This window comes from Brassica rapa, chromosome A10, assembly GCF_000309985.2.
Source record: "Brassica rapa cultivar Chiifu-401-42 chromosome A10, CAAS_Brap_v3.01, whole genome shotgun sequence".
In the NCBI taxonomy this organism is placed as follows: Eukaryota; Viridiplantae; Streptophyta; class Magnoliopsida; order Brassicales; family Brassicaceae; genus Brassica; species Brassica rapa.
Window position 1 is genome coordinate 20,368,585 of NC_024804.2, and position 26,119 is coordinate 20,394,703.

Below are 26,119 nucleotides of genomic sequence, written 5' to 3' on the forward strand. Positions count from 1 at the left end.
TAAAAATTAATATGCTAAAGTTTTTACTATGTTTTCATGTGCAGGTATCTCTACAGTTTTGTAAAGCTTGTTTCTTTAATATTCACTTGGGATAAAATTAATTATTATTTTTTCCTATAATATTTATAATTATTTTTAGTCAGGTATATTAAAATAGATAAATTTGTGTGAAAAATAGAATTTCAAAGACAACTTATTGAATTGAGTTTTTTTTATAAGAAATATAAACTGTGTTTAAAACAAAAATTTTAATTATCACACATTTGTTTGAAAACTTATACTCTCTCTGTTTCATATTAAGTGTCATTTTGATATTTTTTTTTTTACTACATAAAAATGTTATTTTAAAATTCTAATGCAACTTCCAACTTAAAATTAATTACAAATGTATTGATTTTATAAATAATTTTATTTATCTTAAATGCTATTGGTTGAATATGTGTAATTTATAAAAAAACTTTAAAGTATTTTAATCATTTTTTAATCTATGTAAAAAATGTAAAAGTGGTATTTTTTATGAAACGGAAAGAGTATAATTTTCAACTGCTACTTAAGAAAGGAACTATATCATGTTAAATATTTTTTATTATAATAAAAAAGAGGGACAATACATATTAATCAATCAAATATGCAAAATTAGATAGAAAACGTATGCATTGGAAAAGTTAATAATTTTCACTACCAGAAGCAAATATCGAATGTGTCGCAGAACCTACGTATAGGATTTCGATAAGGGCGAGTAAGAGGGAATTGATTGATGTTGTACTGTCCATTTTTCTTCGGATCCCACATTATCTTACAAGAGGTGTAACATATCCCTGGAATAGCTAGTTTCGGTACTTTTATGCATTGGTTCATGATACAATTTTTCATACATTCCTTTGTTACGATGGAATCAGAAACTTGTGCTGAAAGCAACATTGTAAATAAATTTACAACAATGAAGGCGCGGTAAATATTCTTTGACACTTGAACTGCCATCATGTGAATATACAAAACTTCGAGACAATTTTTTTTTCTTGTTTGTTTATTTTAGTGAGAAAATAGATGATTTGCTGAGGATGTGTGCATGATCACGATGATTTATATAGAAAATTTGTTTTATCAAATTTTGGAAGTTCGTCACAAAATCACTTTATTTCCTATTCCGTTTTTTATACTTGACGTTTCAGGTAGTTTTTTCATTTCAAACCTGATAACGTTAGTTTTTATTGTAAAATTTATTAGTTTTAAGTTATTAAACCATTTATATTTAATAATTGTGGTTTTGTAGATAAATTATTTAAATTTTATTTTTAAAAATAAATATTTTGTTAATTTGTGTATACAACTATAAAATGTCAGCTAAATAAAAATGGAGGGAATATTATTTTGTTAATTGGTTTTGTTGATTATGTTTTTTGAAAACTTTAGTGTATAATATCTTTGGTCATTTAAAGAACTATTTTGTATCAATAAATGTAACTAATTTTCATATTGTCAATTTTAGCTTACAAACACACATACAGAAGCGTCATTTTTGTAGCCACATCTTTCTCTGAAAAGTGAAAACATATTTTAAAACTCATAATATTTACCTATAGTTAAACCCATGACACGTTTTGTATCAAATATTCACAAACATTTATTAAATTTAGAAAGAGAAAAAGAAAAAGAAAACAAAAGTCCAGCGATTGGCGTATCCACATTTTCAAAGTTCCGGACTTGCATCGAAGAAGATAGAGAAGCTAATGGGTTGGATCCCGTGTTCAGGGAAGAGTTGTAAGAGAAGGAGGAACATAATTGACGAAAACCATGCCTCCAGTCATCTACCGGGATTCGAAATGCTCCAATATTTTGCTCGGGATGACTACTATCCGAAGCTATCTGACTTTGGTTTGGCTCAACTTGGCCCGGTGGGTCACAAGTCTCAAATGAGACGTTTATACGTATACCAATAATAGGTGATGTTCTTTCACATGTAATGTTTTGTAGCATTTGTTTCAGTATATGGTATTTTGAGTAATGTCTCTATTTTCATTTCCAGAAATGTTGTATTACATGTTATAGTTTTGAATTTTGACACTATGTTTTGATGGTATTATCATGTGTTTTGTGTTTACTGCTATAAACTGCGATGCTAGTGTATTAGTTTCTTGGTCTAGCGATAGAATCATAAGAGTAACATTGTGGTTCTGTCGGAACAGAGCATGTCGGAAGCTAGCTGAACGAACTATCTTCTTACAACACTCAACACTGTCTGAAAAGGATCAAGAATGCAAAAAAAAAACGACAAAGTTTAAGTAAAGACATCAACTCATCTAGTAGAAAAAGTTCGATAATTTGTCAGAGTTTCTAGTTAGCGATAGAATCATAAGAGGTAACATTGTGGTTCTGTCGGAACAGAGTATGTCGGAAGCTAGCTGAGCGATCTTCTTACAACACTCAACACTGTCTGAAAAGGATCAAGGATGCAAAAAATCGACAAAGCTCAAGTAAAAAACATTAACTGACCATGACCATGACCGCGACTGATCTAGTAGAAAACAGTACGAAAATTCAACAAAATTGGATCTTTAAAAAAACCCAGAATCCCAAAATTGACCAAAACTCATCACAAAAAGAAAAAAGAAAAAACAAGACTCGTCTCCCCCATCTATGGAGTCAACAGGAAGAGCTTCTCGATAGAGAAACCACCGATGAGTACCCTCGGATGCGACTCCCATGGCGTCTTAAACGACGCAGAGTTCAGCAAACCTATGCCTTCGATTGGTTTATACGTAGCTATCGCTTCGCTCCTCTGCGCACTAGCCATGGCCGCCGACCTTCTCCACGGCTTCCTCCACCGAAAATTCTGGTTCCCCTGTAAGTTCTTCTCTCTCAACGCGACTTCTCTGACTTTCATCGGCGTCGGGATCAAACTCTCAGTAGATCTCAACACCTCCATGCCTAGTCGCCACGACCAGCTATCCAAGCTCAGCAGCAGCGTCTTCGTCTGCACAGTGATGGGCAACTCGATGCCTTCTCTTGGTTCAATGGACAACAAAGATCTTTTAATGAACCTCGTAGCCTTAGCGATCCTTGTGGTCACGGACGTTGTCAACATCTGTATCCAGCTAGGGACAGGCGCCATCTACGTCTTCAAAGAAGAACACTTCATGGTCGTCCTCCTCATGATGCTTATGCTGATGATCTTGAGTTTCTCGGCGACCACGGTTCCCACCACGAAGAGGATCCTGGAAGCTAAGTACAAGAAGAAGTACGAGGTGGCTTTGAAGTGTCCTTTGGCTACAGAGAGAACAACTGTAGCGAAAAAGATTCAGCAAGATTTGTCAAAGTTCTGGATGATGGCTCACACTAGTAGTCCTCAGTTCGTGATGGCACGTTCCGTCACGTGCACTGCTTCTGGCTTCTTCTGTCTTCTTAGCGCCGTTACGCTTGGTGAAGCTGTTGTCCGGTCTTACTTGCTGAGACCGGGGACGACGACGACGCTTGAGTTTTGCCGAGGTGATTCTGATTATAAATGGTCGACCTCTCTGGTTCTCGTTTGTCAGGGGAGCGCTGTAGCTGTAGGGACTGTCGCTCCTGCGATTCGTTGGTTTACAGCTGTTAAGTTCAGGTGTCCGATTAGAGGGAGTAGGAGTTATAGAGACGAGTTTCGAATAGAGAGTTACTGGACGCAGTGGTTCTCTGAGAAGAAACAACGTCCCTTACCCTTAAGCCGTCTTTCGATTCTCAAAGATCGCAGCTGCAGGAAGACAGCGCACGATGCGAAACGCTGGCTGTTGGATGTGTGTATAGGTGTGCAGTATGTTATAGTGTTTGCCAGCAAGATCATCCGTTACGTCTCTGTCTACTGCGTGAGCAGAATCTTGATTTGTCTTCATTTGGCGTTCAGAGCGACGGGTAGAAGTACAGTCTCTCACGTTGACTCGGAGATGTCTGGTGGTGGTTCGAGACAGGAGCTGGCGAGCTTTGTACTGCATCTTGAAGGAGAGGACGAGCTTGTGGATTTGATGGTGAGGAGCAATAGGGAGGCTACTGATCATTGGGTAAAGAAGGGTAGAAAGAACCAGCCGGTGAATCTGATAGAGCTTTTGGAAGCGACGACGAAGATTTCGAAAGGGTTTGAAGGGATTAGAGAGTTTGACAGCAGCGAGGTGGCTTCTCTTGCACCGTCGGGAGAGCCGCCTAACTGCTGGGCTCTCCCGTTGGTGACAATGACAGCCATCGCTCTAGCTCTCGCCAACGTCAAGCCGAAGTTGCTTAACGCTGTCAGCGAGGCGCTAGACTCTGTTAACAAGTTTGAATGCGTCTTAGATACAGGAGGAGAGTTGGCTAACCTCAGGAAAGCTGCTGAGGTGGTTTGGCTAGGAGTTGATCTCTACCATAAGTGGTTCGATGTGGATCTTCGGAAACTATCTAAGCAGGAGAAGAGTCCTGAAGAGACGCTTAGGGAGCTAGCGGAAGTGGCGAAGAGAGAGTTTTCGGAGTCGTGGCAGATGAACTTGATGGTGTGCATGAAGCACAAGCCTTCTCATTGGCCCATCAAGACTCTAGCTGCCAACTCCATGTACAGAATCTGTCAAACCATTCTTCTCAATTACGAAACGAGAGACTACGGAACAGGGGAAGCTCTGTTGAGGAAGCTGGAAACCACGATCTCGGACATAGTTTCAGGCTGTTTCTGCAACGTGGTACAGGTTGTGTCTGTTAAGTGTTTGGTGACGGCTGTAGAAGTGAGGGAAGAATCGGTTAGAGGAGCGGCTCTGCATCTCGGAAAACAGAGAAGATTCTAGAGATTGTAGAGAGGAGACGATTACCTGAACTGAGATGTGATCAGATGAAGAATATTGATGAGTGGAGAGCGTTCTACAAGATGAACTCTTCTGAGTGTAATAGCAGCAAGGCAGTTTCTTCCGAGTCAAATGAAGTGTGCATCACTGTTGACTAATTTGTAAAAAACTGTTTGTAGATAAGAGACCGTTTTATGATTGTTATTGGTGATGTATTACTCACATGTAATAATTATATGTATTACTTGCGTGAAATGTAACAGTATCTCACTATATGCTATTTGTAGATATATAAGAAAATAATAATTTTACGAATAAATTTTTATATTTTTTTTTAAAATGTATATATTTTTGAAAATTTTAGTAATAAAATTGTATAATTTAAAAATATATAATTATATTATATTTCGAAATTTATAATGACATATTTGAATATATTTAATTTAATGATGATTTATGAGTTATTCTCATATTCTAAAAAAAAATTAAAAATATAAATTAACATTAAATGTAATATATGAGTTATTACCATATTTTAAAAAGTTTACCAAAAATATAAATTAACAGTAAATGTAATTGTCCATGTCATTTAAGCTATAAGACATGTCATCAGTTTCAGTAGTCATGCCATATTTGTTTTGTGAAATTGATTGTAGAAAAAACATGTGGCAAAATCACTTCGTAAATATAATCTAGAGAATTGGTTGCTTAAATAAGATATTTTTTTTGTTAGCATGGTGACTATTTCCTTTTTAATCTCTTGACCAAAAAAGGAAAATAATAATAATTTAATATGCAAAGTTAAGTTTTACGATCTCAATGTTCATTGTTCTTCAGAGTGATTATCTACTAACTTGGCTAAACAATCAATTCGGAAGATTAGAAGATGAATGCTTTGTGTTTCCAAAACTTGTGAGTACACACAGATTTGATGTTTGGTTGGCTGCTTTGAGAACCTACTAGTTCATATATAGGAATTTGGGAACCGAATATGCAAAGATAGTGCAGTTTTTAGAAGATGTTAAAGCTAAGCAAGGAACTTGTGGAGTAAAAGTCAACACAAACAACTTGTATTTGTTCTATCACATACGTGTGAAAATATAAGTGAGAGGAGCAACTACTTCTTATGTGCGGTTCTTGATGTCCTCAACGGAGAAAACCCATTTGTTGTTGCCTATCGAGATGGTAGCGTTGATGTTACAAGTGATTTGCGTCAACAAATGATCGATGTTGATGATGCAGTATTGAAGTCCTTAGATACTTTTCAGTCGGTGGTCAAAGAGAAGGTTTTATGATCTGAACTTTTCTTTCATTTTAACTTCATAGACATGTTATTTACCTTGTTTTTTGTTTGCAGATTGCTCTAACAGATTCAAAGATTACTCTGATTTAGTGTTTAAGGATCAACTTGCTAAACCAACTCACTGGACTTGCTGCTTTTGACTATCTCTCTTATATTCATCGTCCACTGAAAAATTTCCTACGTGTTGTCTGACAGAGCGGTGGATGCACTGAACCGGGGTTGATGGAGTACGGTCAGTCTCAAAAATGAAGTTTTAGGCATAGAAAAGATAGAGATGAAACAGTGTTTTTTCTGTCTTTCTTTAGTTGTTGAGTCCATACATTCTATTGATATGAGCGGTGATGTTCGCATGTTGTTCTTGGTGGAGAAATGATGGTTTTGGCAAAGAGATTTTCTTTTGTTGATATAGTATAATTAAAACAATGACATATGTTACAGCCAGAGTCGGCTTATGCATAGGAGCAAAGAGGTGTGGGTCTCGGACCCCAAACATTTTTTGAATAAATAGTGTAGAAAAAAGGTCTAATTTTTTTTTGAAAAAGTTAAAGATAAGTATATGTAAAAAAAATATATGTAAAAAAGTATTTAAAACTATATTGTCCATGGGCCGAAGATATTATTTTTGAGCCGGCCGTGGTTACAGCGTGTTCCTTATGACTGAGATTATATCTTGTGCTCATGTTATGGTTCATGGTTACTCATTCAATAGAAAAAGTAAAAAAGATTCCAAGTGTATGATGTTATCTCTCGTTGAATTTTCCAATATTCATGATGTGAAGAAATGTTAGACGAATATACTGGGCCCATGGACCGGAATACTTTTGATCCGATCCGGCCCATAAAAATCGATTTTCTTTAATTTGACGATAGTACCCCTTATTTGAAGAGAGACCGGCCTCTTCGACGGATTTATTAACCCTACAAAGACCGACGAAATAGATAATCTCACAAATCTCTCTCCCTACGATTCACAATGGCGAGCAACGGAGTGAAGGACACGACTACGGCGGAGAATGGCTCGGGGCTTACTAAGAAGATCCTCGACCTCAACACGGCGGAGCCAGATGACATCCTCGACGGAGGAGAAGTCAAGGGATTATTATCGGATTCTGCTGATGTTTCCGGTGAGAAGAAGGAAGAATCCGACTCCAAGGCTATTGGAGCTGGTTCTGGTGATGTATCATCTCCCGTCGATGATGTTCAGAAGAAGATTCGACGTGCCGAGAGGTTTGGCGTTTCTGTGAAGCTAACCGAAGAGGAGAAACGCAATTCTCGTGCTGAGAGGTAACATTAACACTTCGATTCGTCGATTTAGGTTAAGTTTATTCGTTTGATTTCCCCTAGATTTGCAAAATTAGGGTTCCTGGAATGTATAATTGAAACGTGTTTCACTGTGGATTACAGGTTTGGGACTGTAGCAGCAGCGGTGAAAGGCTCAGAGGGAACGAAGAAAGCTGAGGAGTTGAAGCGAAAGGCTAGAGCTGACAGATTTGGGGTTCCTGCATCATCATCATCCACTACTAAAGCTGATAACACTGAGGAAGAGGCCAAGAAGAAAGCTAGGCTCGCTCGTTTCGGGAAGGATACTAAAGCTGATTCGGCTGAGGAAGATAAACGCAAAGCTAGGGCATTGAGGTACTTTTCCATTGCAGCCCAATGTCCTTTAGTACCTGAGTTTTGAAGTACTGATTTTGAATTGCTTATCTTTAGGTTTTCAAAGCCTGCTTCTGATTCATCTTCAGAGTTACCTGGGAAGCTTAACGTTGGCAAGGTATGAACTCCTTTAACTTGTTTTTTGTTTTCTTCACGTCTGTTTGAATGAAAGAATAACTAGAATAGCTAACCGTATGTGTTTTTTATATTCTTTGTTTCATCAGGAGGCAGCAGGAAACGCTGCATAAGGTTCCTGAATAAGGTTCCTTCTATCTTTTTAGTTAGGTGAGTTTAATTAAATACTTGTGATTCCATTGCAAAAATCTAGTGGTGCCTGTTTTATTTCTCGTATCTAACTCCACAATCTTTGTGTTTTTTTGCAGGTAGTGTTCTAGCGTTTTATGATTCCCTCTCTGGCTGCTTGATTCTCTCTTTATGTTTCTGCATTAGAAGTCCCCCGTAGGTAGCGTCTTTATTAAGGTCGAAGTTTGGTCGTGGAGTTATGTGGTCATGCAATGGTTCTCTCAGATGGACGGAAGCTAAACTGTCACCAGATGAGATCATGAGAAACCAATAAAGTAACCTATAGTTCTGATTGTCTTAGAAAAGCAAATGTGTTAGGACCTCGGAGTTCTGAAGTGGCTCGTTTTGATGTTTTTCATGTTGCAGGTGCTTGAATTGGTAAGTTAGAATGAGTAGTGCCTTTATTTCGTTAAACTATTTGGAAATGTGGATGGTCTTTCTGGCACTTGGCATCAATAGAGATTGTTATATGATGTTCTTGAGAATGTGTTCCTAGGCTTGTTAGAAATTAGTAATGTTGAATCTGTTGATTGCTTTTGAGTTCTGAGAATGCCTATTTTGCTAGCTTATCCATCAAAAGTATATTGCAAAACGGTTGTTTGGTTTGCTTATTATTCATATGACTTGTCAAGCCGCTACTTCAGAATTCCTTTGCTATCTAAGACTTATCATTAGAACTATAGAAGTGCTTGTTGGTTTCCATATCTCTGGTCTCTATGGCAGTGGAAGCGAAGGGACGTTGAATCTCTGTTCGTGGGACTGGGACTTTGCTGGCTTTCTGATGCTACACAATTTCTTATGCGTCTGTAATAGTTTTTAGATAAAACTTTGTTGTATAACTTTGGATCAAGCGCCAGAAAACTTTTTATTGAGGGAATACAACATTCAGTTTTACTTATTTTCGAAATGTTTCTACTTATTATAACCCACGCATGTCGTTTATGTTACGTGTTATGCTCAAAACACTATTTTATTGCTTCTGAAAAACTAGCATCATTGACAATTGATGAGGTATACCTCCTGTGTAATTTGCATACAGGGGTAAATTTGAATTTATGTTATCTTAAAAACAACATAACATATCAAAGATATCGCAATGTAATATTGTTCTAGCTATACTAATTGTGGCAACCGGTTCCAATTTCGTCTGCCCCTGAGGCATAACACAGGCAATAATGTAGCGAGAGATAGGTTCATGGGTAGCCACCTCTAATTGACAGTGGAGAAGCCCAACCATTGGTTTGTGTGTTGAGATAGACAACAATAACAGTTATGTCGTCATGGAAATGCCTTCTGACACCAGGAAGGATCTCTTGCAAGTCAGAGTATCTCATCTCTCGTTTCTTTGCTGCTTCCTTCAGTGCAGCTTTGAGTAGTTTCCTTGCTATTCCCTGGAGATTATGAAGATATTAACAAACAATACTACAAAAAAAGTATCACATTTAATATGAGTGAGACTCAGGCATGGAACTTACTTGACGAGGGGAGCTATGTACAATATCAACAGCGTCCTGGTTGCTAAGATGCTCCCAAAGCCCATCTGAAGCAAGAATCATAAACTCGTCTTCTGGTTTAAGCCGTGTAACCGTGACTGATGGATCCGCGCTAAGGATTGGCTTGGTGAAAGGTTCTGCTACTCTGAACTTAGGCAGCAAAGGCTCTCTGTTGAACTCTGCTCTTTTGAGGTATGCATCCCCTATTGATTTTGTGACCTGATTAAAATTAAAAACACATTTTCACGTGAGTTTTTTTTTTACATCATGATACCAACTAGTTTTTTCACAAGTGTTTGTAATGGTTTTTTACCTGGATGATGCCTTTCACACGCCACATACGGTGCTTCATCACAAGGATGTCAGGGTCATTAGGATGCATTGACCACAACTCTTGTCTCGCAGACTCTACGTTTGCATTGTGCTCTACTGATAACTGAACAGCTCTCACTCCACCACCTCTCTCATATCTTCCCAACACAGCCCTTGAGTCTCCTGCGTTTGCGATGTACACCAGACCGTTGCATATCACTCCTGCCAAGCAACATGACCCCACTGATGCCATCTGCGGGTTCTTGCGCCATTTCTTCTTCACTGCGTTGAGAAAATCTTCGTCCGTCTCTGCAAACGCGTTCCTGATCACCTCCTCTGAAACCTCTCCACTCTCTGAGGCAAACTCTGTTGATATGTGAAAACATGAGTGTTAGTATGCCCGACAGTTTTCAAGAATGAGGATGTAAAGAGTTCTTACTCTTTAAGTTGGGGAAGAGGTTGTCTGCAATGAATCTAGAAGCCTCTGGACCTCCATGACCATCGTAAACTCCAACGAACGTGCCTTGGACTGCAAGATTGTTGAACGTCAATGGCCCTGATTCGATCTGGCACTGATCCTCCATCACACTGTTGGCTTGGATCATTGCCATTGAAAACTCTCCAAAGGCGTGAAGGCCAAGGTCTTTATACCATGTCAAGCCATCATTCTTTGTTGGACTGATCTTACTTCTTTCCGTACCGGAACCTTTTCTCCAAAAGGGTTTAACCATCTTCGTGCGCTAAATTAATATATACAGGTAAGACTATAAAGATCGTATTTGGTGTGATAACAAGTAGTACAACTGATGAATGTTGAATTATGAGTTTCAAGTTAAAGGAAGGGACCTATATATATATAGCCGTGGAAGCCCTAGAGTAAATAGAAGGTGTTGGAGACTATGGGAAGTGGCCAAAAATGTTATGGGTCAAAATAACTGAATTAAATGACTCTTGAGAGTTGAGACAAGAGGGCAGTAGTTTAAAGTGGATATTCAGAGATTCTCTTCTTTCTTTACTGTTCAATGTTCATTCTCTGTCTTCAGTATGGTTTAAGTAAAAGCTGTCATATTCTACTTTCTGCTATATTTAATTCATGCGACGTTTTCCCCCTCTTGAGATAATCTTTCCTTTGTTTCTTACAGGTTCAAAATCTTGTAAAAGTAGGAAGCGAGAATGTTCACAGCCGAATTAGTTACTTGATTATATATTGTTTGTTAACTTTTGGTTTGAATCAGTGGTTGCTATAATGCCTTCATATTAGACTCTCTTTTTTTATGGGTAAAATCTTAAGTTTATAAGTATTAGACTTTATGTTGCAGTTGGAGACCAAACTGAAACATAGATAATGATCAGCGTTTATATGAACTTTTTTTTTTTGAAACCTCAGAGTTTATATGAACTTATATGAGGACTTCTAATATCATGGAAAATTATGTTTTCACAGTTGAGATGGTGTGTCACAGTCTCTCCTTAATTTCTCATCTTAGTAAATAATGTTTTTGGCATTTGGTGTCGTAGTCAGGTAATTTGTGGGAAGAAAATGGATAGAAAAGGAAAGGTCATAGGATGCATGTGTGAGGGGAGATGAGGGCGTGGGTTTCTGGAGCATTGAACTTGGAACCATTTAACAAGAGCTGAGAGAGACTTAAGAGAGAGGAGAGAAGACATTTTTGTGGGGCGACTGAGGAACACTCTTAGCTGTCTTAACCCCTACTCGTCTTGCCCTTTTCTCAATCTCTTTTGTCTTCTTTGTACTTCAAAAGAAAGTTATTACAAAAATATATCTTTGCTAGTGAGATTTAGATCGAAATTTATTTCATGGATTATGGGGGTTGTAATGAATTTTCCAAAGAGGATGGATCTTTTTGGTATTTTTCCTAAGTTCCAACTTGTATTTGGCCCTCCTTCCATGACCATCATTGTCTCTCCTCGTTTTCTGTTCATAAGATTCCACAGTGTAGTGTAATGGTGGCGAGAAACACTGACGTGTGTTGATCGTCATATTACATTGATGAGTAGTTTACATAAACACTGACGTTTCTTTTCTCTTGATGCTTTGAAATTAGGAATTCAACAAGTGGGGTTACGCAACTTTCACTTCCACTTGTTTTTATTTTCTTATTGACAACGAGTTGTATGTTCTGTAGCTTTTTCGGGTTAGGACCCAAAAACATGTACACGATACTTGTTAATGGGTCTCAATTTTTCATTCATTTGCTGATATTTGATTTAGCATATGACGGTTTCCACTAGTTGGAGATGGCCAATCTTATCGATGGTGTCGGCTAGATCGTGTGACTTGACACAGAATTTAGTAAACAAATTGAAAATATAGATCGAAAGTCAAATCAAAGAGTAAGAAAATCACGTGTAGGTTAGTCTAAATATAAATAGAAAGAATGGTCCAGGTACATTTTCTCTACAGCATATCAAAATAACTTTCATAGATGGACCGATTAAATACTGAACATGTGGCATTGGGACTAATTGAAGAGTCCTTGAATGCACCATTACAGTACAATGTATTATTATCATGTGCATGCTCTTTATCCTTGAATTAAATTCCTATCATGTAACAATATTAAACAAACACAGTCTCGTTTTGATTAAATAAGAAGAGTATATATATATACGCAAATAAAAAAATAAAACAAGTTCTTATATATATGTTATCATTTTAAAAGAGAGTTGTGTTGACAGCTAGGCCATTCATGCTGCACTGAGTGTTTTGTCTTTTGGTTGAGGGAGCATGGATGTCAGTCTATCTCTTTAGCTTCTTACTTCGTTTTAGTTTTTTTATTTCTTTCTCTTGGGTTTAATATTGACCTGAACATTAACATTAGTTATCCCTTCTTTGTTACTTTTAACTTTGTGTAGAACGAAATGCAACTACAATTCAGAAACCTCTCAAATAAATTGATTTAGACTAAATATTAGTATAGTAGGAAACTAACTGTCTACAAACCTAATAGCCAACGTTTTACTCTTTTGTTTACTAGTAATAACAAGTAACGAAATGTTGTGTAGAACGTCAGTCACTAATGTAACCAATGTTTTACTTCTTCTTTTTTGCTGTAAATGTTAAGAACCAACGTTTTACTTGTTATACTAGTGCATTAATATATACCTCATCCGTTTCCTTGCAAAATGTTTTGTAAACAATTTCTAAATCAGTTAATTACGAACGATCTAGTATATTTAACGATATAGCCAGGTCGATCGACTGTTTCATAGTGTTACGTAATTTTCCTTTATTTACACGGCAAAAAAGTTTTAAATCAATCGAAACTAAAACCGTTATACTTAGAAGCGAATAGGACAACAAAGAACATATTATCTTGAAAAGCCGTTCTACGTAAATTTATTAGATAATTCGTAGCTCGATTTGTTTCTACAAAAGTTATATTGCATGCTTCGAATCAAATTATCATTAGCAAAATGTCAATCAGTTAAGTATTTCCGGTTTTTTTTTATTTAAATGCTCCATATATGATAAGAAAATTGAATGCCTAACGTCGACGTTCTATTTCCAGTATTGAAAATGTTTCTGATGTTATCTATTGAATTTGGAGTAGAGTTTAAACAAGCATTTACGTGCATCTCATCTTTCAAGAAACTAGCTTACTATAATGTATTATAGCTAATTGAACCTACCTTTTTAAAAAAAAATGAACCTACCTTTAGAAGAAAGAATCTTCAATGCTAATTATACGAGATTAATCGTACCAACATGTAAGAAAAGAGATCCAGTTTAGCATATATTCTAACTTTATTCACAAGTTTTAGTAATCACAGATAAGAAAATGAATAAAGGTGGAGAGGTGGGCACGTAGAGAACGAAAGAGTAAATAGAATGCATGGCATGCAGGAAACATGAGACAGACATCGTGAAGGTCCCATATTGTCTGGTCTAACCAAACCTTGACATTTTATTACAACACTATCTATCTAGTAACTAGCGTTCTTCGTAGTGTCGTAGTACTTTATTTTTTTTCATATTACAATCAATCTAAATTCGTATAATACTAGATTTGATTTTGTTATCTAGCTCATTTCTTTGATATTATATCTAGACGTACTCTTATCAGTTTAATTTTTACTTTTTAATAGATTATACTTTTCATTTCATCTAGCAAGTAGCAAGTAACTATCAATCATCATCGTTAGCAGTTTTATTAAAAATCTGTACATCTAGTAATTGCATATTATAGTCTTTGTAGCTTCAACTCTATAAACTCGATCGGAAACGTTGATAATATTTCATATATTTTAGGAAAGTAATATTCGAAAATGATTACTATTTATTTAAGCCTTTTGAAATTTGTTACTAGCTTACACATACTATCCTCTAATAGTGAAGTTTCGTGGTTAACAAATACAAATTCAAATCATCTATTAATAGTATAAATTATTCGTGATTTTTAAAGATGGAATATATGCACATGACTATGATTACTCTAGTCAATTGATTGATCAAATTAAAAACGTATATATTGTATTATTGACGGCTGTGCGATTACCAAGTGGAAGATATTTTTTATCATTTTCTTTTATACGCATATTAGTCTCAGGGAATCTTTCTTAAATTCGAAAACACTTTGATAATAAAACTTTTTCACTGAATAACTTAGCTAAAATCTATCAATTTTAGTAGTTAAACGATCTTTTTATTGAAATCTAATAATATACCTTGTTAAACTTCATCTTATACCACTGACATGAGCCTCATACATTATATGATATTTCCTGTTATATTATATGATATTGATACTCATTAAATTTTGGTTCAAATTCTGTTTGGCTTCAAGCGTTATGGTTCAATAAAAATTTCTCATTTTCACAGTTTTGAGTAAATAATAAGAGAACATAAAGTTAATAATCTGAAGCACAACAAAAAAAAAAAAATTTGATCGAAATTTTAAGCAGAAAGGAAAAACGAAAACACTTTGAAGTTAAATTGTTATATGAAAATAGGAATTTGGCACAGACCATAATGAATGTGATGCCCACTCAAAGCCCAGTAATAATATTACATCAAAAATCTTCCCGAATTGTCAATCGTATAACTCGCACTAGTTACAAAAGGCCTATTTTTAAATATCAATGTTTAGCTCGCATTAGTTACAAAAGGCCCAATTCTAAAAATATTAATTTTAAATATAGGCTCACTAGTCCCTTTCATTTCAACGTTTTTATTTTCTTTTATATCATCAATGGAATGGAAACCAATTAATCGTCTGTACAAGGATGCTACATAATATATGTGAAAAAAGTTATAAAAAGAAAACCATATCAGACATGATGGATTTTACTTGATATGGTAATGAAACAGTCCCAAGAAAAAGAATGGCAAAAATAAACAATATTGGAATAAGATGAGGACATCAAGTCATCATCAGAAAAGGAGAAAGAAATCAGGAGAAAACCAGTGGAGAACATGAAGCTGAGAAGAGCTAAAGAAGCCGATCAGGACATATGTGCAATCAAAACTCCGTATTTTACCAACCAGGAGGAATTTATTCATGAAACTGGTTTTGATGGATTCTGCACTCAACAAGAGCACGCGGCGAATTGGTTTTATATCAAAACGATAAATGGTTTGGAAGATATGTCATTTTCAAGTCAAGGGCCACGACTTATAAAAGCTCACTCTATTGCTTTGTACAAATTACCTTTCAATCAATCAAAAAATTATTCAGTTTATTTTGTTTTATCAGAGTTTGTCTTTACATAAAATCTGTCTTTAGAATTCAGTGAGAGATTCATTGTTTTTCTATTGATTTGTCTTGTATTTTGTTTGTTAGATTTAAGCAACTTCAAGATCCAAAGATTGAGAGAGTCAATCAGCCCACCAAATTGAGAGAGTCAATCATTTTCACCACCATCTCTACCATCAGTCCATCTTCCGTACAAGCTTATTTGATCTCTTTTGATCTCCATACGAGGACATGTTCATGGAGTGATTCTGTGCCTACATCACAAAGTATTCGACGCATATGTGTATTCGATCGCTAACGAGTAAGACGTCTGGTTACCATAATAAGAATGCATCGTGAATTTTATTTCTTTGTATATAGCGCACATAAATGGTTATGTAATAATTTTAGTTTTGTGATTTTGTAACTTTGATATAATTCAATAAAATTTAGTCGAAGAAAAGAAAAGCAACAAAAAAACATTGTTTTAATATACGAAATTCGTCGTTGTCACAGTTTATAACAAGAAATGTTGTCATATTAGTCTAAAACCACATGTGTCCTTATCAAAATGAAAAAAACTAGCATAAATTCTAGAGATCAAAACGGTCCGAACATTCCTATCTATACATACATACTTATAGTACTTGACACATCTAGTATAGATAACGATATACTCATATACACGTATCATGCACGTGTAACCATCACGCCACGTGTAACTCGCTGGTCTTGACGAGGATGTCCCATAGCCGCTGGATCTCGGAGAAGACATCGTCGGTGGGAAGTTGAAACCTACAGAAAGGACACGTGTTCCTCTTGCTAAGCCATGGCAAAATACACTTCCAATGGAACAAATGCTGACATGGCATTTCACAAACATCTCTTCCTTCACTCATCTCTTCCTTGCAAATCACGCATTCTACTTCTCCGGCGGCGTTCAACACCTCAACCCCGCGTAGCGCCACCACAGCCGCTCTAGCCGCCGGGATTTCATATCCTTCTTTCTCTCCTCGTAGACGACGGTGGTGGTAGCCTCCCATTATGTCGACGAATCTTTTGCACCTAACTAGAGTTTCTATGTAAGGCATCAAGATTCCGGCGTCGCAAGTCCATAGACCGGAGATACTGTTTAACATAGTGTCAGAGCACATAGCACCGAGGATTTCCCGCCAATTATCAGCTGAAGCTTCTAGAACATCTGGATCTAGCTGATGCGTTTCGCAGAGAAAGAGGAGGAGCACCACCGCGTCGAGGTCCCGGAGCTTCATAGCGGCGGCGGAGGAGGGGAGAGAGTGGTGGTTACGGTGGAGTAGGAGAGGGTGGAGAAGAGAAAGGAGGTGAGTAGCGATGAGGAGGGTTTTCTGAGGAAGGGAGAGAGAAAGGAGGTGGCGGAGAGTGAGGGAGAAAAGCGTCGGAGAGGAGAGGACGGAGGCGAGACGACGGCGGTGGTGGTGGGAGAGAGAAAGAATGGTGTGAGTAAGATTCGTGAGGTGTGAAGGAGAAAGAGTAGAGAGTGACGTCATGATGATTGTGTTGTTTTCTTCTTCCATATTGGATCTTGTGTGTGTGCTTCGTTTCTCACTTCTCATTGCACTTTTAACCTTTTGATGAATCTTTGCTTATATACATGTATTAAGTCATTGGGAGTTTGGTAGTGGTAATAATAAACTATTGTCATTTTTCTATTAGGGAAAAAACAAAAGGTTGTGGTACAAAAGAGATTATTGTCGGCTTTACTTGTTTGGTTTTCGATTTTAATTGATTGATGCCAATATGGAATTGGAGAATAAAGGTGAAGAAGCTATGAATGGAGAAGGGTTGGCAAAAGTTCACTTTAGTAACTGTTGGTGACAGGAATAATTAGCTTGCCAGACTTTATCCCAAAAACAAATATTTCATCAAAACTATAACAAGAATTTTTGAAGAACAAAAGATTTGTGCAACTAATTACGTTTACCATCCATTAAAAAGGTTGGTCATGTTGAACTAGTGGAGCAGACAAAGTGTGTGGAATAGATAAAGCATTTGGATAGGCTCTGTATAAATCTACTTGCCTTGTGGAGTTTGTCTACTTTCATAACACACATCATATCATTCAATACCAAATGATCCGATAAGATTATTTACCAGACTCGTGTTGCCGTTTAGGACAAATAGATCATCCTGTTGGGGCTTATGACAAAACAATAACAACAAGAGGAAGGTTGTCGGAAGTCAAAACTATATAGGATTTCAGGAACAAGAGGTTTGGCTAAATCCACGGCGTCTTCCACTTTTTAATTGTTGTATTCAAGGAACAGTGTTGAAAGATTAATAATTCACATGACCACACCAATTCACAACTCTAGTCTCTATGCATTTGTCCCGGTGTGTTGTCCATACTTTCACAAACTCTCATGTCTCTCTAATCCCAAAGAAATTTCGGTGATCAAATTATCAAAGACTTATTTACATTTTCACCCCTCTAAAACAACTTACCAATCTCTAACACGAATCTAAGTTCACTAGTTTGATCTCATAGCTCAATGATGATCCTAATAGATTGATTTGGCCATTGAGTTTACTAAATCTTGCTTAATTATTTAACCAACTATCGAAATATTACTCATCATAAGCATATCAGAAGACTTGCAAGTTTATAAATATCAATCAATGCAATAAAGCTATCAGATCTTCCACACAACCGGTGTAACTCATGAAGGAAGTTCGATAACAGTGAAAAGATATGATAGCAAGATGCTTAAACTACAAGCAAAGATGACCCACTATAGAAAAGCAACTGATCAATAAAATAATCATAATATTATTCTAGTCTGGTCGATTTCTATGGCCCTGGTGAAAAGTGTACCCCACGAAGCCCTTATAGTACAAAGTCATTCACTTTCTAAAGCAAGAAGGATCACTTCACCACATGGGCATCCAAAGTTAGTCAAATACAAAGAAGAAAAAACATCACATGGAGTAGCTGTAATCTGCTTATATCAGACTTTCTTCTTCTACTTAGACACCAAGAAGTTTTTTATTTGTGAACTTCTAACCGAACCAGAAAAAACGGACAACTGTAATTTCAGAATCCTGGAGTTTGCAGATAAAATCTCAGAGAATCAAATTGACCTAGAATATCAAAACAGGAAAGACAAAGGATCTGTTGCCATTGGAACACACCATGAGAATGAAAAGAGAACTAAGCAATTACTGCAGAACTTGCAACGTGATTCGTTGGTTGAGAAGGAAGTTCCTGTTCTTTGTAATGTACGCATTCATCGCCTGGGTCTGTGATGTGAACCGCACCAGTGCCACCCTCTTAGGACTTCCGAGTCCTTGACTGCATGGTCAAAGAAAGCATTCAAAATACTTCCATGTCATTCATTATTTCAGAAATTCAGAAATTTAAAAACAACACATTAATCGAGCACAAAGAGCTCTAGACATGATGAATCAAACAAGATGACAACAAAAAAAAAGTAACGACGGTCAGGAGATAGGTGCTATCACAGAGAAATGGTGTGTTTATTCTATAGGGATCTGATTAACCCAAGTGTATAGAAAAAGCACATTGTAATTGATTAATCATACATGAGAATGAAAGAACAGTGGGTTTGCAAGATTGTGGGTCCAACTAATATCTATTCAAGTGAGCAAGCAAAGGCAAACATATACGACAAGAATAAGTAAAAAAAAATAAAAAATTTTACTCACATGGTGAGGAACTGGATGGATCCAGGATGAAAAAGACAGCCGGATAAGAACCTATCTATGTCTTCGATTATAGCATTCGGCGGAAGGCCATGTAACGCAATCTAAACAACATAAAACCACATCAAATTAGCTCTAATCAATTGTCTCTGCATACAGGAACTCGATAATACTAACAGAAAACATAGCTTACCACTTTGCCTTCATAAGGAACAATGGGATCCCACTGAGACTGAGTAGCCTAATCAATAACAAGGAACCAGGTTAAGTCAGATGCATATAAATACGGACTCTATTAGTTTTGTCAAAAGGATTAATTACCCTTTCTAATCTGTATAGCCTTCCCTTCTTGGCAATCGCCCGCATTGCACTATCATATGATGAACGGGAAGGGAATTGCACATAACTGAAAAACACCAAACATTTGTTTTGCAATCCAATTTTACTAAAGAATATAACTTTGTAACAACAAGGAGAAGCATTAATATAAAGCTAGAACTCACACTCCTGCAGGATTCAAGTTTCCACCGCGCATGTAGCTGAACTTGAGATCATCTGATGTCACATTGCATCCTTCAAGTATGTTCATGACATCACTCCTCAGCGTATGTTTTGAGAAGCCTGAAAATTTCCCATACAACCTCCCTGAAACAACAAAACACACAATCCTTCCTTATTCACATTCATTGGTTCATCTTCAAAATGAGCTAAAGTCCCACAATCATAACAATCCAGCTCACATTCTACACTGAATCAATAAAAATAACACAACCTTCTGACGCAGGCTTCTTTACTCCGTCAACCGGAGAACTTCCCGGAGGCGGTGGTGACGGAGAGGAAGGAGGCTGCTCTGCGACGGTAGATAGACATTTCCGCGACTCCTGAAGAAATGGGAGAGAGTTACGACTGATCACCGGATCCGACGTCCGGAGGCTGAAACTCGATCTGATCGCGTTGCGGATGATACTCATCGCTCGCCGGTAAATGCTTAGGGTTTTTCTCTACCGAGTCTCAGTGACGAACAACGACGAAGATGTGAAATTGAGCTACATTCAGATTATTAAACGACAACGTTTTACGCACTTGAACAGAAAAGCCTTATAATAATTTTTACCAGACCATGATTCAAGCCCAAGCCCAATAACAAGCCCATTAAAAACACGATCCACGTTAGTACAATACATTGGTTGAAGTAGAACATTAGCTAAAAACATTGTGGAAGAAAAATTGTTTCATTTGAATTTGAGAGAACAATTAGAGAAAAACAACATTGAAGTTGTATGATTATAATATCATTTAGGCGAATCAAATGGACTTTCGCCATCGTAATTTCCACCAGGTGAATACTCGCAAACCACTAGGAATCCAAGCTCGTTGTCACACTTGACACGTGCGCATCCAACGGCTGTGGTTGTGCGCCAAATGATCTGCGTATAGTGACCGCACATCTTACCAGCTCCGCACGAGTTAGTCGTCCGATCGTAGTGCAAGCTTTCGTCCACCCACGTCGCAACCACTCTCTTCGGCGTCCAGTTCACACTCCTTTGGTACCAGAATATATTCTCCCCGTGGGGCCCACCCGAATGGGTCATTTTACAATCCGATTTGCGTTGTTTGGCCCAATCGTTTGCGAAACGGGCCAGGCCTTGATCCCACCTGAGATGCGACGCGCCTGAAGCTACCCGCGCTGTGTTGTGCGCGTTTAAAAACTCCATCGTTTGCAGCTTGTTCCGTCTTTCTCGCATCATCGCACGTGTAGAGGGAGCTCCGGCGGCGGAGGGAACATCGCCGGAGAAGAGAAGGACGAGAGAGGAGATGCAGAGAAAAATTTGACGAAACAACGAAGACGACATTCTCTCTTAGTCGTCTCCGCGTCTCTCATTCCTCGATCTCTCTGTTCTGTCTCAGGTTTTTCCTTTTTTACTTTGGAGAGATTCATTATTCGGTTAGTAGTTTGCCATTTTTCTGACAAGCTTTGACAGAGTGTCTCATCTGTTCGTTTTCAGTTTTTTTTTAATGTTCTTAATTTGTTGAAAAGAAAACGGCCATACAGAACATATGTAAACTGATTTTGTTCGATTTATTACTGAAAGAAAGTTTCAAAAATTTAACTAAATAATTTCGAAAAAATGTTTTATACTCTTAACGAACCTAAGAATGATAATAAGGTCTTTATGAGTTGTTTTGACTGAAATATTCATTTTGTCACTGTCGATATTCTATTCGAACGTTACCAATTGTTGTGTATTGAATATGCAATTGAAGATGGAGAATGTCTAAGAGGATGTGTGCGTGGCACGCACGTGTCGTTCTGGATCTCTCTCCCTCTTTTTCCTCTAATGCTTTCTTCTTCATCCTCTGTTTCCTTGGTAAAAAATAAAAGAGAGCTTTGAACGAAAACAAATCAACAAAAGCAAATAAAAATGACGATTATGAATATGTTGATCTGGAGAAATCTTCTATTCTGGCTCCTCTCAAATACGTTGATTCCAGGTAACGTACACAACAATTTTCCCAGGGAACAAAACAGCTTGTTGCCTTTACCAAATTTGTACCCATGTCTTCATGTTCTGTTTCCATAGAACGATTTGCGTGGGAGAGTTTTGCATTAGGATATCAAAGATTTGGAGTATGTCTCCTTTGTGCATTAGCCACCAACATATATTATTATAGAAATGGGTTTCTATCTTCGAAATTGCAGGATCTGTTAGAGCACAATCTATCACACTGAACTCCATCGAGATATTCACGAAGCATGACTGGTTCAAACTCAAACACACGGTCTACTTCCAATGCAAAGGAGAGAACAAGACTGTTCTTCCTGATGTTACCAAATCAGATATATTGTACACTTTTCGCGGTCAAGAATCATGGCAGGCAAGTTTCATTTTGCTTTTACATATGTTTATATTACTAACATCAATTAATAAGAGTCAAAGATTGTAATAACTTAGATGTCTCTTTTCTCTATTTGCTTATTACACAGCCTATGACAGAGATCAGTGGCGAGAAATGTAAGAGATGCGGAATCTATGAACAAGGCAGTCTGATATCAGACAAAGAGTTTGATGAATGGGAGCTTTGTCCATCTGATTTCTCTGCTAGCCAAATCTATATGCACTTTAAGGAAAAAGAGATTAATGCTACTTTTGTCTGCCATGGTTGTGCCAAACTTGACTCCGGTGAGTAATAACCTTTGATTTATCTGTTTCCTGTCAAAATAAACGAAATTGATGAACAGAAGTAACAGATATGAATCTAAATGCAATAATGTGTGTGTGTTGCAGTATCTGCTGGAGCAACGACGGGTTCAAGTTCAAAAGAGGAAGGAGATAATGGGTCAAAAGTTGCGATAGCGATTGTGGCAGGGGTGTTGTGTGCAACTCTTGTTGTGATTGGAGGGGTATTCATGTTTAGGCACTCAAAGAGGATGAAGCTGCAGCGAGATCAAGCCAGGTTTATGAAGCTGTTTGAGGAAAATGATGAACCTGAAGATGAACTTGGACTTGAACCTGTGCTATGACATGGCCTTTGCACAGGAACCTTTTTTGGTCTTTCATGATTTTTTTGCAGGTTATTTTGATTTTTAGGGAAGAGAGATGGCAGTAACGATCTCAGTTTTTGGTATAACTTTCTAATACTATAAGGCTATTGTACTCATTGCATTACACAAGTGCATTGAGGGAACATTATATAAACGTAGTGAATCAGAACCTACCTTAGAGTTAATCAGGCTGCTAACTCGAGCTTGGACTACTTCTGATAGCACGGTTGAAATTATCTAGTTCTTTGGAATCTGGGCCATGAATCGTCTTAATGGTATCAATGCAGCAGCTGAAACGTAAAAAAAAAAAAAACAATAATCAGTTCCTTCTCACATTTTAGCGTCCCACATTGTTTTATTACCGGTAAGAAAATGAGTTGTGGAATCATCCATTTATCTTAGCAAGTTTACACAGCTGAACCCAAGAGTTTCTTAATAATATTCGGATATAAATTTAGAGTTAGCATCAGATAAGACCTTGTGAAAGAGGCTTCTTGCAAGGGAAAATGATAAAGACCAACCAAAGAGGAACACTGATGATACCTGCAAGCTTCCTTGTTGAATTTCTTTTCTTCGATCCCATACAGAGTCTTGAAAACCTCTGGCTCAACCCGGCAGAAATATGGACGATCTGGACTCACAAACCGTTCATCATTGTCTCAGTCTTCAAATCAGATATAACCACAGAGAATTGCTAACAAAATTTACCAGCATAAATGGAGCATTTGCGTGTAGCTTTGTCGTAGTTTATGCACCATCCATCATCACCAATCATACTTCGATACAGCTATAATATATTAAAAAGCAATAACATCTCAACTTTCAAAAGCAATTAACAGAGGACTTTCGTCGAACAAGTGGTGGGTGACAAAACAAAACAGACCTCAACGTCATCAGGGTCGTCGAAGATTTCGTCAGGTGTGGCGAAAGCGAAGTCCTTCGCAAGCTTACAGCAAGCTCCACAGCCTTCTATGCACTGCCACGTCAGCTCCTTCGATGTTCTTCCCGAGAAACCGCTCGTCGACGTTGTCGTTGCCCGCTTCTTCTCCGGTTTGGTTTTCTTTGCGTAAAGTTGCGTGACTTGGGACCGTCTCCTTGCAGAGATTATCGTCAAGGCCATTGGTGCCGTCGCTAACGCAAGCGAAGGAAACATTTTTTTGGCGCAAAATGTTTCTTTCGTCAAGATAAGCTTTTTACCTCTGCGAAAAATGTTTAAAACAAAAGCTTTTCTTATACAGGCCCATTTAAAGCTAAGCAAATGTGGGAGCTTGATTCTTGCATGGCCCATCATATATTCATATCAAAAACTGAGGCCATGAGAGCTTGACGAATAATTTAACATTTGTGGTTATTAATCAGAATGTATTATTATACATCGTTCGGTTGTTTTGTCGTTTACAGTTCACTCAGTATACACTACCACATTTTAAGCCATGTTATGATACGTTAGAATCACTAACACTATTTATAAAGATTAACAATTCAAAAATTAAGTCGGAACTTTGATTTTTAAACTATAAATATGACTATGAGTGAGTAAAAGAAACAATTGCTTACATGACATACCTAATGTTTAAAATATGCGGAATGAAATGACCGACATTACCCAAATTTTGATTTTCTTATTTGAAATAGTGAAAAATCTATAAAAATATTATTGAATTTAAGACCTTGCAAATCACATATTCATTATGTTATACTACTATTTTACGTATTACTAATTACTTATCATTTTCAACAAGAAAAAACACCAACTGTACATTTTAATCACACCAAATCATAACAACCCATTCTCGTTAATTACTACTAATATTGCTTTCATTTTAAAACATAACAACAAAAAAGCAGTCATTACCACCCCCACCACTACTAATTGTCATATGTATTCTTTTGAGTAAATTAGCTAAATATACTAACAAAGGTGGGATATCATTGAATGGGGGGAAAATGGTATGTTGAGGGAAGAAAATTGGAGGGATATAGGGTATGAAGTGCAAATAGGAGAAAAGTGGTGTGTAAGGAGTACAAATTCTCTATTCTTTTTCTCCTTCTCTTCTATGAAAGTAAAATAATATCCCCTGCCTCCCTTAATCATGCTCTTTCAACATTTCTTCTTTCACCTCCACTTATCTTTTCTTTAAATTTAAGCTTCACTTATTCCTCCACGTCTCTAAACCTTTTTAAAATATACACTCATATATAGTACACATACACAATACAGATTCACCGGAGAGGAAAAGTCACAACAACAACAACAAATACTAGAGAACATGAACTCAGTATGCATCTCTAGCTGCATCGACGATGCACGTGATACACGCGTGCCGGTTCGTACCACTTATGTGAATCTCTATAAGTGGCCTGAGTCGGACGCAGAGTTCGTCCGCTCCGTCCGACGTGGAGGCGGCGTACCAACGGCGCGTGTAGTGGATAGCATATCTTGCCGGCAGATGTATCTCCGAAGCTACACGTTCTCTCGGGAAGATGACGACGACAAGAGCAAATCGGCGAAGGTACTGCCATCAGCGACGCAAACCTCGTGTCTAGGGAGGTTTAAGGAAACGGCCTCGTTCAGGAAGGGGAATAAGGAGGAAACTGATGTCATCGTTGAGATGTCAAAACCGGGTCGCCGTCGTGAGAAGAGGAGAGTTAGAAAGAAGAAGAAGAGAGAACAAGCTTGTTCTGTTATGTTCAGGTTTTTTCGAAGATTACTCTCTTGTGCTGCGACCGTAGATGTTGTTGATCCAAACTAGCTAAGTTCATGCATTACCTTCTTGTATCAAACTTTTAATTAATATTTGAGTTTTTTTTTCTTTGTTTTGAGAGTATCTTAAACTGGTCTTTTTGCCTCCTTCTTTTTCTTCTTTCTTTACTTTTGATTTTGTTTTGTATTTAAATTTGTAGTATAGAGAATTTTAATGGCATATCTTGGTTTTGTATAATTATTTTGTAGTATATATAGATGATCTTTCAATTCATGCATGAGTATTTTGTTAACTTCAGGATGATAGAAAATAACAAAAATATATCGGTTGCGAGTTAAAATTAATGTTAAAATCTTAACAAAAAAAAAATTAATAACAATTTTTTGAAAGAATAGTTATTTTGCAATGTTTTCATATAAAACCTCGAAAAAGTCTATGAACTTGTGACAATGTATTACTTTGCATTTACATATGATTTTCAAGAAACGTTTAAGAAGAAAAACCTAAAATAGGGGGGACTATAATGTTAGAATTGCAAAGTATACATGTTATGAGTTTTTTTTTAAATATGGAGCTTTCTTACCCCCAAAAAAATAGTTATATTGAAAAACTGTTAGGCGGGGAATTCCAGCATCG

The 26,119-nt window shown here is 37.1% G+C and overlaps 9 protein-coding genes and 1 long non-coding RNA gene across 12 annotated transcripts; 5 read left to right on the top strand and 5 right to left on the bottom strand.

The window, feature by feature from the left end:
* Window positions 1–581: 581 nt before the first annotated feature.
* LOC103847425 lies at window positions 582–5,107 on the top strand. Its single transcript, XM_009124507.3, is given in 2 exon segments — window positions 582–4,758; window positions 4,761–5,107. Coding segments are annotated over 2 exon segments (2,253 nt in total). The 5' UTR covers window positions 582–2,678; the 3' UTR covers window positions 4,934–5,107.
* A 1,858-nt stretch (window positions 5,108–6,965) lies between these two features.
* LOC103847427 (protein MODIFIER OF SNC1 11) lies at window positions 6,966–8,934 on the top strand. The gene is made up of 5 exons (XM_009124509.3): window positions 6,966–7,362; window positions 7,483–7,713; window positions 7,789–7,849; window positions 7,956–8,016; window positions 8,115–8,934. The coding sequence occupies exons 1-4, from the start codon at window positions 7,052–7,054 to the stop codon at window positions 7,977–7,979; spliced, it is 627 nt and encodes a 208-aa protein (XP_009122757.1). The 5' UTR covers window positions 6,966–7,051; the 3' UTR covers window positions 7,980–8,016; window positions 8,115–8,934.
* A 73-nt stretch (window positions 8,935–9,007) lies between these two features.
* LOC103847426 (probable protein phosphatase 2C 67) lies at window positions 9,008–11,589 on the bottom strand. Its single transcript, XM_009124508.3, has 4 exons — window positions 10,279–11,589; window positions 9,841–10,205; window positions 9,510–9,746; window positions 9,008–9,425 (listed from the first exon to the last, which is right to left on the bottom strand). Exons 1-4 carry the CDS (start codon window positions 10,568–10,570, stop codon window positions 9,228–9,230), a joined length of 1,092 nt encoding a protein of 363 aa, XP_009122756.2. The 5' UTR covers window positions 10,571–11,589; the 3' UTR covers window positions 9,008–9,227.
* Window positions 11,590–11,807: 218 nt separating this feature from the next.
* On the top strand, window positions 11,808–15,949 carry LOC103847428. Its single transcript, XR_628772.3, has 2 exons — window positions 11,808–15,500; window positions 15,644–15,949. It is a non-coding gene; the product is annotated as an uncharacterized LOC103847428 (long non-coding RNA).
* A 50-nt stretch (window positions 15,950–15,999) lies between these two features.
* LOC103847429 (E3 ubiquitin-protein ligase SGR9, amyloplastic) lies at window positions 16,000–18,062 on the bottom strand. The gene has a single exon (XM_009124510.3). The coding sequence runs from the start codon at window positions 17,125–17,127 to the stop codon at window positions 16,243–16,245; it is 885 nt and encodes a 294-aa protein (XP_009122758.1). The 5' UTR covers window positions 17,128–18,062; the 3' UTR covers window positions 16,000–16,242.
* Window positions 18,063–18,419: 357 nt separating this feature from the next.
* Window positions 18,420–20,276, bottom strand: LOC103847430. The gene is made up of 6 exons (XM_009124511.3): window positions 20,007–20,276; window positions 19,738–19,879; window positions 19,556–19,640; window positions 19,428–19,475; window positions 19,238–19,338; window positions 18,420–18,863 (listed from the first exon to the last, which is right to left on the bottom strand). Exons 1-6 carry the CDS (start codon window positions 20,203–20,205, stop codon window positions 18,731–18,733), a joined length of 708 nt encoding a protein of 235 aa, XP_009122759.1. The 5' UTR covers window positions 20,206–20,276; the 3' UTR covers window positions 18,420–18,730.
* Window positions 20,277–20,451: 175 nt separating this feature from the next.
* On the bottom strand, window positions 20,452–21,133 carry LOC103847431 (pathogenesis-related protein PRB1-3). Its single transcript, XM_009124512.3, has one exon. It carries the CDS (start codon window positions 21,085–21,087, stop codon window positions 20,527–20,529), a length of 561 nt encoding a protein of 186 aa, XP_009122760.1. The 5' UTR covers window positions 21,088–21,133; the 3' UTR covers window positions 20,452–20,526.
* Window positions 21,134–21,241: 108 nt separating this feature from the next.
* Window positions 21,242–23,078, top strand: LOC103847591. Its single transcript, XM_033281692.1, has 4 exons — window positions 21,242–21,727; window positions 21,936–22,111; window positions 22,221–22,416; window positions 22,522–23,078. The coding sequence occupies exons 1-4, from the start codon at window positions 21,658–21,660 to the stop codon at window positions 22,755–22,757; spliced, it is 678 nt and encodes a 225-aa protein (XP_033137583.1). The 5' UTR covers window positions 21,242–21,657; the 3' UTR covers window positions 22,758–23,078.
* On the bottom strand, window positions 22,122–24,311 carry LOC103847433. Of its 3 annotated transcripts, none has more exons than XM_033281690.1 (5): window positions 23,662–24,311; window positions 23,487–23,565; window positions 23,256–23,409; window positions 22,953–23,068; window positions 22,122–22,446 (listed from the first exon to the last, which is right to left on the bottom strand). In XM_033281690.1, exons 1-4 carry the CDS (start codon window positions 24,067–24,069, stop codon window positions 22,972–22,974), a joined length of 738 nt encoding a protein of 245 aa, XP_033137581.1. In that variant the 5' UTR covers window positions 24,070–24,311; the 3' UTR covers window positions 22,122–22,446; window positions 22,953–22,971. The 3 variants fall into 3 exon arrangements, with proteins under 3 accessions (XP_033137581.1, XP_009122761.1, XP_033137582.1); XM_009124513.3 differs by having other exon boundaries at window positions 23,322–23,409; window positions 23,662–24,009; XM_033281691.1 differs by lacking the exon at window positions 22,122–22,446 and having other exon boundaries at window positions 22,952–23,068; window positions 23,322–23,409.
* Window positions 24,312–24,803: 492 nt separating this feature from the next.
* LOC103847434 lies at window positions 24,804–25,760 on the top strand. The gene has a single exon (XM_009124514.3). The coding sequence runs from the start codon at window positions 25,049–25,051 to the stop codon at window positions 25,529–25,531; it is 483 nt and encodes a 160-aa protein (XP_009122762.2). The 5' UTR covers window positions 24,804–25,048; the 3' UTR covers window positions 25,532–25,760.
* Window positions 25,761–26,119: the final 359 nt, after the last annotated feature.